Source organism: Bos indicus x Bos taurus, chromosome 16 (genome assembly GCF_003369695.1).
Source record: "Bos indicus x Bos taurus breed Angus x Brahman F1 hybrid chromosome 16, Bos_hybrid_MaternalHap_v2.0, whole genome shotgun sequence".
NCBI classification, from domain to species: domain Eukaryota; kingdom Metazoa; phylum Chordata; class Mammalia; order Artiodactyla; family Bovidae; genus Bos; species Bos indicus x Bos taurus.
In genome coordinates, this window is record NC_040091.1 from 26744487 (window position 1) to 26763460 (window position 18974).

Sequence of the window (18974 nt, forward strand, 5' to 3'; positions counted from 1 at the left end):
AAAGCTTCTACTGCAGGCAGTGTGGGATCAACTCCTGGTCCACAGGTTCCAGCTCTGATTGGGGAATTAAGATCCTGCGTGGCACGTGGCACAGCCAAAAATAAATGTATGTATGCATTATATAAAACTAACACGTGGCATTTATGTATATATATGAATTAAATGATAGGTTGTCTCAGACTTCCTTCACAATTATTCAGGCTGGGGAGTAGCAAGGGAAAGAACAGATGAAAAGATTAAGCATGAGGTGATCACTGGTGAAGCTGGGTGATGAGGCACATGGGAATCATTCTATTTAGTTGAACCATGTGGCATTGGTAAATTTGATCCTTTTAACTTATAAAAATGACCATTTCATTTGGTATAACTTAATGATTTTTTTATACATGTATTTGAATATTTCCATGGTGAACAGTGAAATCACACACTCAGCTATATCCTCATTCCTCTCGTTTTTACCTTTGTGCTTACATTTTGCAGTTTAGAGCTTGACCAATAGTTAACTCCTGAAAAGGACCCTGCTGCTGCTGCTAAGTCACTTCAGTCGTGTTTGACTCTGTGCGACCCCATACACAGCAGCCCACCAGGCTCCCCTGTCTCTAGGATTCTCCAAGCAAGAACACTGGAGTGGGTTGCCATTTCCCTCTCCAATGCATGAAAGTGAAAAGTGAAAGTGAAGTCGCTCAGTCGTGTCTGACTCCTAGCGACCCCATGGACTGCAGCCTACCAGGCTCCTCCATCCATGGGGTTTTCCAGGCCAGAGTACTGGAGTGGGGTGCCATTGCCTTCTCCAAAAAGGACCCTATACAGTCACTATACAGACAGAGTATCTGAAGAACTATGGATGGAGGTTCGTACCATTGTACAGGAGGTGGTGACTAAAACCATCCCCAAGAAAAAGAAATGCAAGAAGGCAAAGTGGTTGCCTGAGGAGGCCCTAAAAATAGCTGAGAAAAGAAGAGAAGAGAGGCAAAGGAGGAAGGGAAAGATATACCCATCTGAATGCAGAGTTCCAGAGAATAGCAAGAAGAGATCCTCTTAACTGAACAATGCAAAGAAACAGAGGAAAACAACAAACTGGGAAAGACTAGAGATCTCTTCAAGAAAATCAGAGATACCAAGGGTATATTTCACGCAAAGATCGGCACAATAAAGGACAGAAACAGCAAGGACCTAACAGAAGCAGAAGAGATTAAGAAAGGTGGCAAGAATACACAGAACTGTACAAAAAAGTCCTTTAATGACCCAGATAACCATGATGGTGTGGTCACTCACCTAGAACCAAATATTCTGGAGTGAGAAGTCAAGTGAGCCTTAGGAAGCATCACTACAAACAAAGCTAGTGGAGGTGATGGAATTCCACAAGATGATGCTGTGAAAGTGCTGCACTCAATATGCCAGCAAATTTGGAAAACTCAACAGTGGCCAAAGGACTGGAAAAGGTGTTTTCATTCCAGTCCCAAAGAAAGGCAATGCCAAAGAATGTCCAAATTACCGTATGACTGCACTCATTTCACATGCTAGCGAGATTATGCTCAAAATCCTTCAAGCTAGGTTTCAGCAGTATGTGAACTGAGAAGTTCCAGATGTCCAAGCTGGTTTTAGAAAAGGCAGAGGAACCAGAGATCAAATTGCCAACATCTGTTGGATCATAGAAAAAGCAAGGGAATTCCAAAAAACATCTACTTCTGTTTCACTGACTATGCTAAAGCCTTTAACTCTGTGGATCACAACAAACTATGGAAAATTCTTTAAAAGATGGGAATACCAGATCACCTTACCTGTCTCCTGAGAAACCTGTATGCAGGACAAAAAGCAACAGTTAAAACAAGACATAGAACAACCGACTGGTTCCAAATTGGGAAAGCAGTACATCAAGGCTGTATATTGTCACTCTGCTTATTTAACTTCTATGCAGAGTCCATCATGCAAAATGCCAATGCTGGGCTGCATGAATCACAAGCTAGAATCAAGATTACTGCGAGAAATATCAACAACCTCAAATATGCAGATGATGCCACTTTAATGGCAGAAGGTGAAAAGGAACTAAAGAGCCTCTTGATGAAGGTGAAAGAGAAAAGTGAAAAAGCTGGCATAAAACTCAACATTCAGAAAACTAAGATCATGGCATCCAGTCCCATCACTTCATGGCAAATAGATGGGGAAAAAGTGGAACAGTGACAGGTTTCATTTTTTGGGGTTTCAAAGTCACTGCAGATTGTGACTAGAGCCATGAAATTGAAAGACGTTTGCTCCTTGGAAGAAAAGCTATGACCAACCTAGACAGCGTATTAAAAAGCAGAGCCATTACTTTGCCAACAAAGGTCCATATAGTCACAGCTATGGTTTTTCCAGTAGTCATGTATGGATGTGAGAATTGGATCATAAGGATGGTTGAGCACCAAAGAACTGATGCCTTTGAACTGTGATGGTGGAGAAGACGCTTGAAAGTCACTTGGACTGCAGAGATCAACCCAGTCAATCCTAAAGGAATTCTACCCTGAGTATTCATTGGAAGGACTGAGGCTGAAGCTGCAGCTCCAATGCTTTGGCCACTTCATGTGAAGAGCCGACTCACTAGAAAAGACCCTGATGCTGGGAAAGACTGAGGGCAAGAGGAGGAGAAGGGGGTGACAGAGGATGAGATGGTTGGATGGCATCACTGATGCAGTGGACATGAATATGAGCACACTCAGGGAGATTGCAGAGGACAAGGAAGAATGGCATGCTGCAGTTCATGGAGTCACAAAGAGTCAGACATGACATAGCAACTGAACAACAAATGGTCACTTCAAAGCTTGTCTGCTACAATCTTATGAGTTTTCTGGGTGGCAAGAGTGTACAGTTTCTGATATTAGTTGCTTGAGTTCAAAGGAAAAAAAAAGTTATTCACTATTTAATAAAGAATATTATTACTACAACTCACACTAGTTAATGACACAGAAGTCCATTTTCTGCCCCCCAAAGCCAGTAAGATGTAGGAGAAGGGCAAAGACTTTAAAGGTAAGACACTCTCGAGTTTGATTTTTCCAGATAATAATTTATTAGCTGAGAACCAAGATAAGTTGTTCAACCTCTCTGAGCCTCGTGCTAATTTGCTGCAGTTGTGTTTGATTTTTTGTGACCCTATGGACCGTAGCCCGCCAGGCTCCTCTGTCCATGGGATTCTCCAGGCAAGAATACTGGAGTGAGTTGCTGTGCCCTTCTCCAGGGATCTTCCCAACCCAGGGATCAAATCCATGTCTCTTATGTCTCCTGCATTGGCAGGAGGGTTATCACTAGTGTCGCCTGGGAAGCCTCTGTGAGCCTCAGTTTTCTCAAATATAAAATGAAGATACTATTTGTCTCAGTTTTAATGTGTCAGTAAAGAAACAGTCTGTAAGTCCATCTTCCTCTTCTTTCCTCATCCCATGCCGCTGGCAATAACAACAAAGCCCGTGATATTTTGTTTATCAAAGCACAAATGCTCCAAACCTCTGCCATGCAAGGTACAAAATTAAAGTGGCACAAATAATTTCATTTTTAATAAGTGACTCTACGTTGGACTACAAACTGAGTTTGACAATAAAGTGTCAGAGAATCTGTTGCTCCAACATCCAAGTTCTAAGTGAGCTGAGAATAATGGAGGCAAATGAATAAAAAAGCAAAAGCAGATATGAAATAGATGTTCCAAAAGTGTTGAATTAATTAATTTGCTTGTTGTTTAGTTGCCAAGTCTGACTCTTTTGTGACCCCATGGACTGTAACCCACCAGGCTCACCCATCCATAGCATTTCCCAGGCAAAATGACCAGAGTGGGTTGCATCTCCTTCTCCAGGGGATCTTCCCAAGCTAGGGATCAAACTCACATCTCCTGCTTGGCAGGTGGATTTTTTACCACTGACCCACCCAGAGAACCCAGACTTTCTTATACATATACTGCAAAACAGCGATTCTCAGGTCCCTGAATTAAGCTACTTCTGCCACCTGGTATTTCCACTTTTAACAGCCTCAGTTTCTGTGAAACTCATTTAGCTTTCTGTAATATTAGTTTTGAGAAAGTTCAAGCTACAAAAACTTCCTGGAGTCTGTAAAGACCCATTGTTCATTTATCAGGCTCACTCAGTCACAGAGTAGGAGAGCAGATTTTCCTGTCTGTGTAAAGGTAATTAGCATTTGTAATAAACAGCAGTTGTAATAAATATATATAATCTCTTTTTAAAGCTTTCTGCTTTAGAGAGAGAATACTTATGTAGAGCAAGCTCTTAGAAATAGTTTCTTTTGAATGCCTTGAGCACACCTAGAGGGGTTCCTTAGCCATGGAGGAGTATTGCTAAAAGGACTTCTGACAAGCAATAAGTAAGTGCTAGAGGAGGCCACTGGAGAAGGAAATGCAACCCACTCCAGTGTTCTTGCCTGGAAACTCCCATGGACGGAGGAGCCTGGTAGGCTGCAGTCCATGGGGTCGCAGAGTCGGACAGAACTGAGCAACTTCACTTTCACTTTTCACTTTCATGCGTTGGAGAAGGAAATGGCAACCCACTCCAGTGTTCTTGCCTGGAGAATCCCAGGGACAGGGGAGCCTGATGGGCTGCCGTCTATGGGGTCGCACAGAGTCGGACACGACTGAAGCGACTTAGCAGCAGCAGCAGCAGCAGAGGCCACACCTCCAGAACTTTGCTGATTTCTCTTCAGAGAGCCATGAGCCATGAAGTTCCAGTCTGGTAGATTCCTCAGGTGAAAACAACATAAAATCTGCACCAAATCCCCCCACTGTTGACAGTGCTTTGTGCCATTGAGCAAGTGATTGAATTGTGTTGTTAAAAAGCTACTTTGTTCTTATTATGTGTCAAGTGCTGTAATGCAAAAATAAACTAAGGACTCTGCCACTGAGAATCTAGTACTTAAAGCATATAGTCTAGGTCAGAACAGTGAGCAAAAAGCAGAGTGAGGGATTGGGCAAGACTTCTCAATAGGAGTGTTTCAAGCCTGGAAGAGGGTCCTGTGTTTAGGTGGATTTGCCAGGTAATGGGAACCTCGTGAGCCAAGGCCGAGATGTGAAACAATACGGTGTTCTACTGGAATGGCAATGAATCCAGTCAGGGGAGAGGAGGTTGGATGGGTGTCAGAGGTGTACTGCCTGCAAAGGCCCATGCATAACGAGACCAATGAGTTTAGGCCACAGGAGGCCTGAAAAGTGACATAATGAATAAGTATCTTCTGACGGCAATCCTGGTTTTAGTACGAGTTTGGAATAGGACATTAATTAGGTCAAAGTAAACATATGAAGGCTGATTACAGCTTGAACTAGGTCAGTGTCTGTGAGAATAAATAATGAATGACTGATCACTGATAAGTAGTACTCAAGATGACTTTCACCCTTCTGGCTTGGGTGATGAGGACTGTGGGAGGCAGAGAAAGTGTTTCAGTGCAGAGGTAGGGCACAAAAGCAGAGGAAGGAACTGTTGAGTTTCTCCATCTTGAGGCTTACTGCAGTCTTGGAAAATAGAACATCCTTGTCTATGATGTAATGTGGACTGTTCACCTGCACACCTAGGAAAGAGGTCTTTGGAACAAACTTTGCCAAGTTCCTCCTGCTCTCCTCTTAGGGGCAAAGCTTGCCTGGAAGTGGGACCAGACTGCATGGCCAACATGCCCTCTAAAGAAACATTCCAGACAACCTTGATGGCTACAGACATCCTTGAAGCTCACATTCTCCCAAGTGGAGAGAGAGACATTAGAACTGGGGTAATTTAAACAACCAAATTCCACCCCACTCACCTCTTTAACCTTTCTTAACTCTAACCAGCTGAAAGGACAGTATGAGCAACATGCCTGGTGTTTTAGGGGGAAAAGAAACATGTGGCTGGCTTTTCTTCAAGTATACTGGGCTCTGTGTGGTTCTTTACCTTTAAATGACCTACATTTTTAATACTGCTACTCCTATCCTTTTAAATTTTTGAAATGTTTATTATAAATAAAATCATATGAAATCATAAATTATAGATAAATCTTCATAAGTTTAAAAAAAAAAACCTTTTTAACTGATGTGAACATACTTACAGAAAAGAGCTATGATAAGCATATGGAGCAATGAGTCATCACTAACACACGCAGGAAACTGTTATCAGATCCAGGAGGGTATGGCCAGCAACCTAGAGGCCACGCCACTTGGTGCTTCTTCCAGGCACTGCCCTCTAATATTAACCGTAAGCCTGACTTCTAACTTATATTCAGAGTACATCATGAGAAACGCTGGACTGGAAGAAACACAAGCTGGAATCAAGATTGCCGGGAGAAATATCAATAACCTCAGATATGCAGATGACACCACCCTTATGGCAGAAAGTGAAGAGGAACTCAAAAGCCTCTTGATGAAAGTGAAAGTGGAGAGTGAAAAAGTTGGCTTAAAGCTCAACATTCAGAAAACGAAGATCATGGCATCCGGTCCCATCACTTCATGGCAAATAGATGGGGAAACAGTGGAAACAGTGTCAGGCTTTATTTTTCTGGGCTCCAAAATCACTGCAGATGGTGACTGCAGCCATGAAATTAAAAGACACTTACTCCTTGGAAGGAAAGTTATGACCAAACTAGACAGCATATTGAAAAGCAGAGACATTACTTTGCCAACAAAGATTTGTCTAGTCAAGGCTATGGTTTTTCCTGTGGTCATGTATGGATGCGAGAGGTGGATTGTGAAGAAGGCTGAGCGCCGAAGAATTGATGCTTTTGAACTGTGGTGTTGGAGAAGACTCTTGAGAGTCCCTTGGACTGCAAGGAGATCCAACCAGTCCATTCTGAAGCAGATCAGCCCTGGGATTTCTTTGGAAGGAATGATGCTAAAGCTGAAACTCCAGTACTTTGGCCACCTCATGTGAAGAGTTGACTCACTGGAAAATACTGATGCTGGGAGGGACTGGGGGCAGGAGGAGAAGGGGACGACAGAGGATGAGATGGCTGGATGGCATCACTGACTCGATGGACGTGAGTCTCAGTGAACTCTGGGAGTTGGTGATGGACAAGGAGGCCTGGTGTGCTGCGATTCATGGGGTCGCAAAGAGTCGGACACGCCTGAGCAACTGATCTGATCTGATCTGACTTCTAATGGCATTGACCAGCTGCCTTTTTGAATTTTATATATTAATACGTAGAATTGCCCAAGATGATTTCAGGACAGGCTTCTTCCACTCAGTATCTGTGAGAATCATCCGTGTGTTGCGTATAGTTCATCATCACTGTGTAGTATTCTAGTGCATGAAGATACCATGTTTACCCGCTCTACTACTGATGGATACTTTGGTTTCCATTTCTGGTCAATTATGAATTTTGCTGCCTTTGTGTATGCATTTCTATTTTGGATATATGTGTTAGAGTGAAACTGTTGGTTATAGGTTATTCACTTGTTCCTTTATCTTTTTTCATATGACACAGTGAGGTTTCTATTACCCAATGAATCAACACTTACAGTTCTCCCACAGAGGGAGACGCTGGGCACAGTGTCTAATTTTGGCAGTCCTGTTGCCTAAGAACATTTAATATTTATTATTAAATGCTTCCTGTGATCCAGGCACTGGGCTGGATGCTAAGGAGACAAGCCTGACAGGATCCCTCCCCTCATGAAACTTAGCAGGAGACCCAAAGTCAGTCAGTCAACTATAACACCTGCATATTTAATTGAATTTGTTGTCCTTGTTTTATAAAAAATAAGTTGAAAATTAAAAATGCTGATGCCAGCACAAGCATAGGTCTCATGGAACTAAAGCAATGGAGTTAAGGATAGCATCTGAATGATGTGGGATTCCGTTTTATCCCAAATGTACCTGGCCCCTAGGCTTTGGAACTGAGTGGTGCAAAAATATATCCAAATCCATTCAGTTCTGAGTTCAACAGTGAGAGATAAACAATGACTGAAGATTGTGCCTAACACATAACTAATTTGCTTTCTCACTATTTCAGCTTTTGGAAGTAAGACCGTCTTGTAAACACAACTTTGATGGATGAACAGGAGAATTAGTTTCCCAGACATCAGTCCCTCTCACATCTTGAGGTCTCTACCATCTGTCAGATCATTTATTCTCTTCCTGCATTTCCCTCTCCAGCCTTCAGGACTCAGCTGAGGTGAGGCATCATTTTCTTTGGAGAACTCTCCCTGACCCCGTGATGAACCAGCTGCCTTTCCTCTGGGCTCCTCCTAACAGCATCTACTCTCATCCCTTCACAGCCATTTGCGCGCGGTTTTGCAACTTCCTCCTTGTCTCAACACGCCATTAACTAGGATATTAGACTGGCTGCTCTAAGAGACAAAAATTTAACTGGCTTAAGCAAGATAAAGGTCATACATAAAAGTTCAGGCTAAATGAGCCTTGAGTGGTGAGAAAACTGCCCAACAAGTGCTTAGGGACCTTAAGTTTCTTATGTCTTATGGTTCTGTCACCTTCTAGAATGTCACTATTTATATGGTCAAAGCCAGTCTTCACTTCATCATTCCAGCCTAGGGAAGGGAGAACTAGAATTAAATGGGCAAACAGTGTTTTCTTTTTTAAACCAGGTGTGGTTTCTGAGGACATTTTCCAGAGTCTGCTTATGGGCTAAGATGCATTGAGTTCAAGGCAGATTGCCCCCATTTAATGATAGGTTTGCAGTTCAAGTGTCTTCTTTTTAAGGGTGTGACCAGAACTGAGGTCATCACCAGTGTTAATATTACACTAGACAGAACACAGTCACTCTCCTGGCAGCAAGAACTCTTCCTACTAAAAGGAAGAAGGGAAGAATGTATATTATGGGACAATTGGCTATTTCCGCTATACATATCAAATTAGGCAGTAAGTTCCGAGTTTACCAGTATGTTATCAGTGCGCAGCACAAAGCATTTAATGAGGTTGCTGAATCTTTCACAATGCTAGAACAGAGGATACAACTCCAGATGTTTCCTAACACAGGGCTGGAACTTTTTCTCAAGAGAAAGAAAAGCCGGATGGACAGCTGTGGACCAGAATTCAGCTGTTCCATATACAAGCATGTATATACAGCAGGTGACTGTGAAGAAGCTCTTCTTTTTAGTAAAATGAAGATGCTATTCGATCCCTATTGTATGGGGAGTAAGAGTTGGGAGAATTAAAACAATACAACACTGTCCAGCACACAGATGGTGCTTAGAACATGTTATCTTTCCTTCCTTATGGAGAGTGTGGGCAATATTCTCTGTGACATTAGTTGGTTAACCTCCTGCCCAATAACTCCCTGCTGTCCAACGTACATCACAGCTGATTTGCAAAGCTGACAGACAAACGCAGCCTAACCTGTGATGCAGTCAACACTTGGCATTTAGGATAAGCTAAACAACCAGAAAGTTTGGTACTTATCTAGAAATTGTCAAGAAAATTCAATTGTCAAGACAATCTTCACTATCTCTTATATTATATATACGACATACCAGACTGCGTTTCTCTCTTGATTTGGCTGGTACCAAGCCCAATCAAATCTAATACTCAAACTACATAACTCTTTAAGACCTTGTGGCCTACACTTTTTAGCTTTCATTCTTAATCATCTATGCTGAAGACACGACCCTGATTTGCTTTTTCTTTTGGTGTTCTTCCTCTGGGGTCCTACAGCACCCTCCTTTTCATGCCCCTCCCTTGGGTATTGTGATACTCTGGTTAGGAGCCTATATTCGGTCGTGAACTCGAAAAAAAAGGACTGTGCCTTACTTACCTGACTTGCTTTGATCTATTACTATTTTCTTCATTTTATCAATCACATTTTTAAAAGTAGTATAAACACTTTTGTAGAGTCAGGTGGAATAGAAAATTTGGAAGGGGAGAAAGTGGGTAACCAAAGCCATCTACACAGTCTCAGAAGACACTGTGAGCAGCGCTGTAAATCAGCAATGAGATACAAGAGGACACAAACCCTTCTGAAATTATCAGCTAGAGACTTGTCAAGAGTGCACAGAGGCAAATGTGAAGGGACTCCTGACTGACTGAATCTGGGACGATTCCAACAACATAAAAGAGAACACACTAAAACAATAGCAATACCTCAGTGTGATGAGAGGAACTTTATAGTGTAAGAAGCTTGGCAGAACCCTCTTAAGTGATCAAAGTGAACATCACTAGTAATGGAACAAACCAAGACTGCACCTACCTGACAGGATGCAGTGGGAAGACCATCACTTCATGATATTTATTCCTGCCAAAGATGTACAAGCTGCATTTAATTATGGGGAAACATCAGACAAACTCACATTGAAGGCATTTTACAAAGTAACTGGCCAATAACCTTCAAAAGTATCAAAAGTTAAGACAGAAGCTGTTCTGGACTTTTAAGGAAAATAGCAGGATTTCTCTGGTGGTTCAGTGGTTAAGAATCTGCCTGCCAATGTGGGAGACACAGGTTTGATCCCTGGTTCGGGGAAGATTCCACACGCGGCAGGGCAACTAGAGCCTGTGCTCTGCAACAAGAGAAGCGGCTGCCATGAGAAGCCCACACAACAGGGAAGAGTAGCCCCTACTTGCCACAGCTGGAGAAAGCCTGCGTGCAGCAATGAAGACCCAGCACACCCCCCGCCCCCAAAAGAAAAGCAAGGAGTTGCAACAGCTAATTCCAAACTAGATTCCTTTGTTATAAAGGACTTTATTGGGACAACTGGAGAAACCTGAATGCAGCCTGAGGATTTGGCAGGGAAGTATCACAGCTGACATGGCTGATCTGATGTGGATGGCTGGTTATGTAGGGGACTATCCTGCTGTGCAGGAAATGTAAAGTATTTACGGGTAATCAGGCATCAGGTTGGGAAGCACCCCCAGATGGTTTTGGGGGGGAAGTTCTTTTTACTGTAATTACAACTTTTCTGTAGTACAGTCGAGGTTGTTTCAAAATAAACATTTTTATTTTAAAAAGGTTATCTGTTACTTTACTTTGACAATTAATTTTTTTTTTTCCCCTTAAATAGGAGGTAGGGTGTTTCCATATGAGGTTGTCCAGATGGGAAGAATCTTCAGCTTTGACTTGGCCTCATTAATTTGAGGATAAAACGCTTATGTGAGACCACATGTGTCAAGTTGAAAGTGGGCAGCTCAGAGCACGTGGGCATCTCTGGCATCTCGAGGCACTGGACTCTCGGAAGGCTCGCTGCTGGAGAAGTCACCGGCTGAGGGACCACTGGAGAGCCTCATACATTGCTCGATCCTGAGAGGAGAGGAGAGGACAGAATATGGAGCTAGACACTGAAATGAGCTGAACTGTGTTCCCCAAAATTCAGATGTTGAAGTCCTCACCTCCAGTACCTCAGAGTGTGACTGGATTTGGAAATGAGGGTCTTAAAGCGATTTAAGTTAAAATGAAGTCATTAGGGTGGGCTTTAGTTATCCAATATGATCTGGTGTCCTCATAAGAGGAGGAGTAAGACACAGACATGCACAGAGGGAAGACTATGTAAAGACTAAGGCACAGAAGACCATGTAAAGATTAATTTAAAAAATTCTATATATTTATTTCTGTGATTTTTTTCAAGTACCTCTCTCTTCTTTTTTTTTGGTCGCATTATGCAACTTGCCGGATCTTAAGTTTCCTGTCCGGGGACTGAACCTGGGCCCATGGCAATGAAAACATCATTTTGTAACCCTTGGACCAACTCCTGGCAAGTAGCTCTCAAACAGTGTCAACAGTGAATGTAAAACAGGTATTAGTGAAATGCTGAATTAACTCTGAAGTAGGATAAGAGGGCCTTGGTATTTCAACTCACTGCTAAATAATAAAGGTGTAGTAAAGACATTCAATCTTAAGGGAGATCAACCCTGAATATTCACTGGAAGGACTGATGCTGGAATTCCAAACAACTCGCTGGAAAAGTCCCTGATGTTGGGTAAGATTGAGGGCAGAAGGAGTAGAGGGCGTCAGAGGATGAGATGGCTAGACAGCATCACCAATGCAATGAACATGAACTTGGGCAAACTTTGGAAGATGGTGAGGGTCAGGGAGGCCTGGCGTGCTACAGTCTATGGGGTCACAAAGAGTCAAACAGGACTGAACAACAACAACAAACATTTTAAGCATGCTGTGTTTATAGCCAGATTAAAGTGATTCCCTTTTTATTAATAATGTTTTAAATTATAAAACATTTATTGTAGAAATATTAGAAAATACAGATCAGCAGAAAAAATTAAAAAGTAATCCTTAATTTTCAGAAATAACTATCACTACTACTTTGGTCCTCAAGGTCTTTTAAATTATTATTTTTTTAGTATTTAAGTTTTTAAATTAGGTAATACATTTACATGGTTAAAAATTCAAATAAGATGAAAGGTTCATTTTCAAACTTCTGTCCTCCAGTCACCCAGTTTCTCTCCCCACAACCATCATTAGTTTCATAAGGGCCAGTTACGATGCCAAACAAGGAAAGCTGTCTCTCTACCTTAACTGTTGTGCCTTAATTTTTTAAAAGATCTCACAAAGTAATAATCAGCTTGGTCATCTATTTATTATTTATTCAAAATTCATACTATGCCTATCTCCAAAAGAGAAGTGACAGCTTATGATTCACTAGGGTAGTTTTCAGAAATTAAATATTTCAAAGTTTTAAGGTTTATGACCATCAAAAGTATTAAAGAGAATATACTGGAATCAAGTAGTATCACCGGGACACACACGTAGCCTTCCTGTGGATGTTCTTCAGAGGATAAAAAAAATTATAGTGTGTGGAACCACTGGTTCAGATATGTGAGTAATAAAATCAGTCACATTGCCATTGTCACACTGTGCTGATACCTTCTAAGCAAAAGCTACTTGCAAACTATTTTCTAACACTGAAGGAATTTGAGTGGTCAGGTGTATTCTATGTACACATCTATGGTAGTGTTTACAACTCTTTAATTGCTCAAAATGGTTCCTAACTCAGGTCTTATGCAATTTTATACCTTGTGAGTCTAGCACAAAGCCTGGCATGTGTATGGCAGGTACATGATACATATATGTTTCTGGATGGGTTAAAGGATGGGCTCCTAGGCAACTCAATACACAGCTAGAGGCAAGAGCAACTCTACTTGGGAAGTTTTTCTCTCTCAATGTGACAGACTTGATCAAGCAAATGGATGAACCATATAATCCTGAGTGTGAAGAAGAGAATCAAGTGCGCCAGCCAGTGGGTGTGAAAAACACTAGACCAATGAATTAATAAAACAGGAGGGTTTCTATGGTATGGTTTTAATAGAGGAGGAAGGAAAAAAATACCTAATTTATGTTTGAGTGAGGTTTCCTTCCTGACAGTTGAACAATGTCATTGTAGGCAGAGGGAAAAGCCTACATTTGAGATAATACATAGACGGGAAAACAATTTCAAGGTCTCAACATTTACTGATGTTAACCCAGGCTCAGGTTTCTGGTGAGCAGTTATTACTGAAAAAAACCAAACCAACAAAGTAAGTTATGCTTTATAAGTCTGTGAAGTGACACATATTGGACAATGGTTTCATTCAGGGAAGAAAGTAACAGATGACTAAGAAGAAACTGGCAAAAAGAGTACAATCGTCTAAGTTGGGGTATCTGGCGTAATGAATTGCCCATCTATTCAGTCTTCTTAGGATCACAATAGGACGTGGCCTCTCATGAGAAACTAGGACTGGGCAGGGATCTTCAGATGGAGCCTGAAAGTTTGGTAGCAATGAAGTAGGAATGAATGAGGAATACAGGCAGAGTCTCAGAAGGAATGTTTGCAAACTGTGTTCCCCTCTCACCCTCAGCTGGTTATGAGGATTCATTGGGTCAGATGACAAGTTTCTGCATCTGGCCTCTAAACCAGACCCTACTATCATGTTGCCAATTGCTGGACACTTCGAATCCACTTCACACGCTGTTGTTTTCCAACCTCAAACTAAAAACCATGTGGCACCAGGGAGCTGACTGCCTCAAGGAAAGAGAAGGCACCAGCTAGCAGGGCAGATTTACCTAGCCTGAGAACAGGCTGGACATTTCTGAACTATACGGACCAGCTCTGTGGACCTTGGCACAGAATGTGCACACCGTTCTTTCATTTTTCTTTTTCCTTTTTCGACATCTCCCAATCATTTATTTAATGTTAACTCACTTCAAAGCAACTGCTATCTCTGTAAGTATGTCTGAAAGGTTAAAATGTAAAATGTAATTAAATGTTCCTTTTGTGTTTAACAAGCCTAGTAGATTTTCTTTTAGTGTGAAAAGACTTAAGTTCGCCTTATCTATAGCTTTTTATCCTAGGGCCTGAAGTCATGATCTTTAGAAAACTATGTTACCGCTTACATTCCACCTGGCCAGAGTATCTAACTTTTGAGCTAATCATAGTGATTAGTTTTGCCATGGGCTCTAACCTGAGCTGGACCAATCACAGGTTCCCTGAAACTCTCCTGTTGGAGCTATCAGGAAATTCTCTTGCTATGGGGGTTAATAAACAAGTAGCCTGTATGTCTGGGCCTGCAGGCAGCCTTTTCCTCCAAGAAACAAAGCAATGAAGTTTTTGGATCCAGCATGCCTGAAGCCAGCAGTACTCTCAACTTCCTTATATGTGGAATGGATTCCTCTTTACTCCCACTTAGAGAGTTGGGTTTCTGTCATTTACAACTAAAGGAACCCTAATATTAAAAGTAGAAAGAGGTGGGTTACAAATGAGCCACTCAATCCTACGTTCAGAATTGTATCAACAAACGCCACACCTGTCTTTTGGTTTGATTTTTCAAATGGATTCTGTTTGACTATCCAACTCCTCTAATTTCAACTGAATTCTCCTAAATCAGAAGAAGGCTTCCCAAAAATAGAGTGGTCATACGATCCAGCAATCCCACTCCTGGGCACCCTTCTGGAAGAATGAGATAACGTCCATTTGCAGCAACATGCACAGACTGAGATTATCATACTAAGTGAATTAAGTCGGACAAAGAGAAAAATACCACATGAAATTACTTATACGTAGAATCTAAACAGGACACAAATTAATTTATTTACAAAACAGACTCACAGACAAAGAAAACAAACTTATGGCTACCAAAGGGGAAAGGGGCTGGGGAAGAGACAAATTAGGAGTTCATGATTAGCAGATACAAACTACTATATATAAAAGAGATAGCAAATTCCACAGAGGTCCAATAGATAGGGCTCCATGCTTTCACTGCCAGGGGCCTGGGGTTCAATTCCTGGTTGGGGAACTAAGATCCTGTAAGCGTCATAGCTCGGCCAGAATAAATGAGCAAACTAGATAAAGAAGACCCTACTGAATAGCAACAGGGAACTATATTTAATATCTTAAAATAATAATGAAAATATGAAAAGTATATATATACACACACATATATAATATACATAAATATATATCTGATTCAACTTTGCTGTACACCAGAAACTAACACAACATTGTAAATCAACTATGCTTCAACTAAGAACAATTTAAGGAAGGAAGATGTTCTCTGGCACAGCTGTGGACTGTGAAGGATGAGAATCAGAAAGCAGAGACTGAGTGCCCGCCCCCCACGAAACGTAATTTCCACTGGTTTCAAATCTACCAGCAGAGTTTCACAACAGGTAACAAAATAAAGATTTACTCCTTAATTATCACAAATGCAAGGATGAAAATGTGGCCCAATTTAAGGATAGGTCAAGCAAGCAATTTTCAAACCCTGCATGACATTTTTATAGCCAACTCTAACACAATTACTTAATTGTAACTGCAAAATATAAATGTAACTCTTAAATGTAAAAACATTAAACATGGAAGCTTTTCAAAATTAGATCAGGCATATACAAACAAGATGGTTTCATTTTTTTAGTCTAGAAAACTGAAGTAATTTTTTAGAGGTAAAGAAGGTAAAAGAGTGACAAACGAAGAGCTATCCCAGGCCAATACATAAAGACCAAGTGAACCTCCATATACCAGGAGCAATCCCAGGCCAATACATAAAGACCAAGTGAACCTCCATATACTAGGAGCAATCCCAGGCCAATACATAAGACCAAATGAACCTCCATATACTAGGAGCAATCCCAGGCCAATACATAAAGAGCAAATGAACCTCCATATACTAGGAGCAACCCCATTCAATACATAAAGACCAAGTGAACCTCCATATACTAGGAGCAATCCCAGGCCAATACATAAAGACCAAATGAACCTCCATATACTAGGAGCAATCCCAGGCCAATACATAAAGACCAAATGAACCTCCATATACTAGGAGCAATCCCAGGCCAATACATAAAGACCAAATGAACCTCCATATACTAGGAGCAATCCCAGGCCAATACATAAAGACCAAGTGAACCTCCATATACTAGGAGCAATCCCATTCAATACATAAAGACCAAGTGAACCTCCATATACCAGGAGCAATCCCAGGCCAATACATAAAGACCAAGTGAACCTCCATATACTAGGAGCAATCCCATTCAATACATAAAGACCAAATGAACCTCCATATACTAGGAGCAATCCCATTCAATACATAAAGACCAAGTGAACCTCCATATACTAGGAGCAATCCCAGGCCAATACATAAAGACCAAGTGAACCTCCATATACTAGGAGCAATCCCATTCAATACATAAAGACCAAGTGAACCTCCATATACTAGGAGCAATCCCAGGCCAATACATAAAGACCAAATGAACCTCCATATACTAGGAGCAATCCCAGGCCAATACATAAAGAGCAATGAACCTCCATATACTAGGAGCAATCCCATTCAATACATAAAGACCAAATGAACCTCCATATACTAGGAGCAATCCCAGGCCAATACATAAAGACCAAATGAACCTCCATATACTAGGAGCAATCCCAGGCCAATACATAAAGAGCAATGAACCTCCATATACTAGGAGCAATCCCATTCAATACATAAAGACCAAATGAACCTCCATATACTAGGAGCAATCCCAGGCCAATACACAAAGAGCAAATGAACCTCCATATACTAGGAGCAATCCCAGGCCAATACACAAAGAGCAAATGAACCTCCATATACCAGTAGCAATCCCAGGCCAATACATAAAGACCAAGTGAACCTCCATATACCAGGAGCAATCCCAGGCCAATACATAAAGAGCAAATGAACCTCCATATACTAGGAGCAATCCCAGGCCAATACATAAAGACCAAATGAAGCTCCATATACTAGTAGCAATTGGAGAACAATATTTTAAAAAACATTATAAAAATAAAAAACCATAAATTAATCAACTTGATGAAAAATGTACATCCTGAAAGATCTGCATCCTGAAAATGCACAACGTTACTGGGAGAGATCAAATGGCTCTAATAAGTGAATTTTTAAAAAATGAATAAATTTATATAAAAGAAATAAAATGACCTAAATTAATGAACAGATATACTAGGTTCACTGATTGAAAAACTCAGTATTTTTAATACTCTCCCAACTGATCTACAGATTCAATGCAAATCCATTCAAAATCCCAGAAAGTTTGTTTTGCAGAAATTGATACACTGACTGCAAATTTTATATGGGAAAGCAAAGAGACTAAGATAGATAAAACAATTTTGGGGGGAAAAAAGAACAAATCTGAATGACTTACACTAGCTGTCTTCAAGATTAACATATCTAATCTGTAATATTTAAGGGGACTTCCCCAAAAGTGATTAAGAACCTAAATTTCCACTGTAGGGAGCACAGGTTTGATCCCTGGTTGGGGAGCTAAGATCCCACATTCTGTGGCCAGAAAATAAATAAAAATTAAAAATTGATGTAAAACAATCAACAGAGTGGCGAAACATATACATGGCATAAAATGGATATAAAGATCAGTGGAACAGAAAAAAGAGTGAATAAATAAATTCATGCATATATGATCAATTGGTTTTCAAAAAGAGTGCACGATAATTCAATGAAAGGAAAGTATTTTCAACCAACAAGACCACAGTAACTAGATAGATGCATGGAAAAAAATAATCATGACTTTTCTATCTAACTTTAAATTAAAAAAAATTAGTTTGTAATGGATCATAGTTTTAAATGTAAAAGATAAAACTATAAAACTACTAGAGAAAAGCAAAGGAGAAAATTTTCATAAACTTAGGATAATCAAGATTTCTTATGACAGAAAAACACAAATCATTTTAAAAAAATGGATTTCATACAAATTAAAAACTCCTGTTCTTCAAAAGATGCCTTTAGAAAATTGAAAAAACAAAACAAAAAACCAAATTAGGACAAAATATCCTCAATATGCACATCTGTATTACTCAGCCATAAAAAAGAACAAAATAATGTCATTTGCAGCAACATGGATGAACCTAGAGATTATTATAGAAGGTAAAGTAGGTTAGAAAAAGAAGGACAAATATGATACTGCTTATATGTGGAATCTAAAAGAAAAAAAAAGGTACGAATGAACTTCTATTTATAAAACAGAAACAGAGTCACAGATATAGAAAACAAACTTATGGTTACCAAGGGGGGAAGAGGGAGGGATGGATAAATTTGGAGATTGGGACTGACATAACACATGCTACTATATACAAAATAGATCACTAATAAGGACCTACTGCACAGCACAGAGAACTCTACTCAATGTTCTGTAATGACTTATATGAGGGAAAAAAAATCTAAAAAAAAAAAAGAGTGGAGATATATATATATAACTGATTCACTTTGTTGTATAAATCTTGAAACACATTTTAACTATACTCCAAAATAAATCCTACAGATATTTCAGAAAAAAATGTGTATCTCATAAAAGCCTTCAAGCCAAGATAAACTAAGAATTTGCATAACTTAATAATAAGAAAACAACTCAATGTTTTAAGAGCAAAAGGTGAGGATACAAAATAAGATATCCCAATGATCAATAAGCATATGAAAAAATGCTCAACATTTTAGTCATTAGGAAAACAAATTTAGACCACAACAGGATACTATTTCACATCCAGTAGAATGGCTAAAATTAAAAGACTGAAAATACTCAAGTGTTGGTAAGAGTGTGGGCCAACTGGAAAGCTCACAAAATGCAAAACG

At 40.3% G+C, this 18974-nt stretch overlaps 1 protein-coding gene across 7 annotated transcripts in view; it reads right to left on the bottom strand.

The window, feature by feature from the left end:
* NVL (nuclear VCP-like) overlaps positions 1–18974 on the bottom strand; it is a 179187-nt gene that overhangs the window by 77705 nt on the left and 82508 nt on the right. Inside the window, exon 23 of one of the 7 annotated variants that reach the window (XM_027564537.1) lies at positions 10586–11172. The exons of the other annotated variants lie outside the window; for them this stretch is intronic. Within the exon in view, the coding sequence (XP_027420338.1) occupies positions 11128–11172 (45 nt within the window). The 3' untranslated portion in view covers positions 10586–11127. Of the gene's footprint in view, positions 1–10585; positions 11173–18974 lie in introns of those variants that run through there. 7 annotated transcript variants of the gene reach the window in all.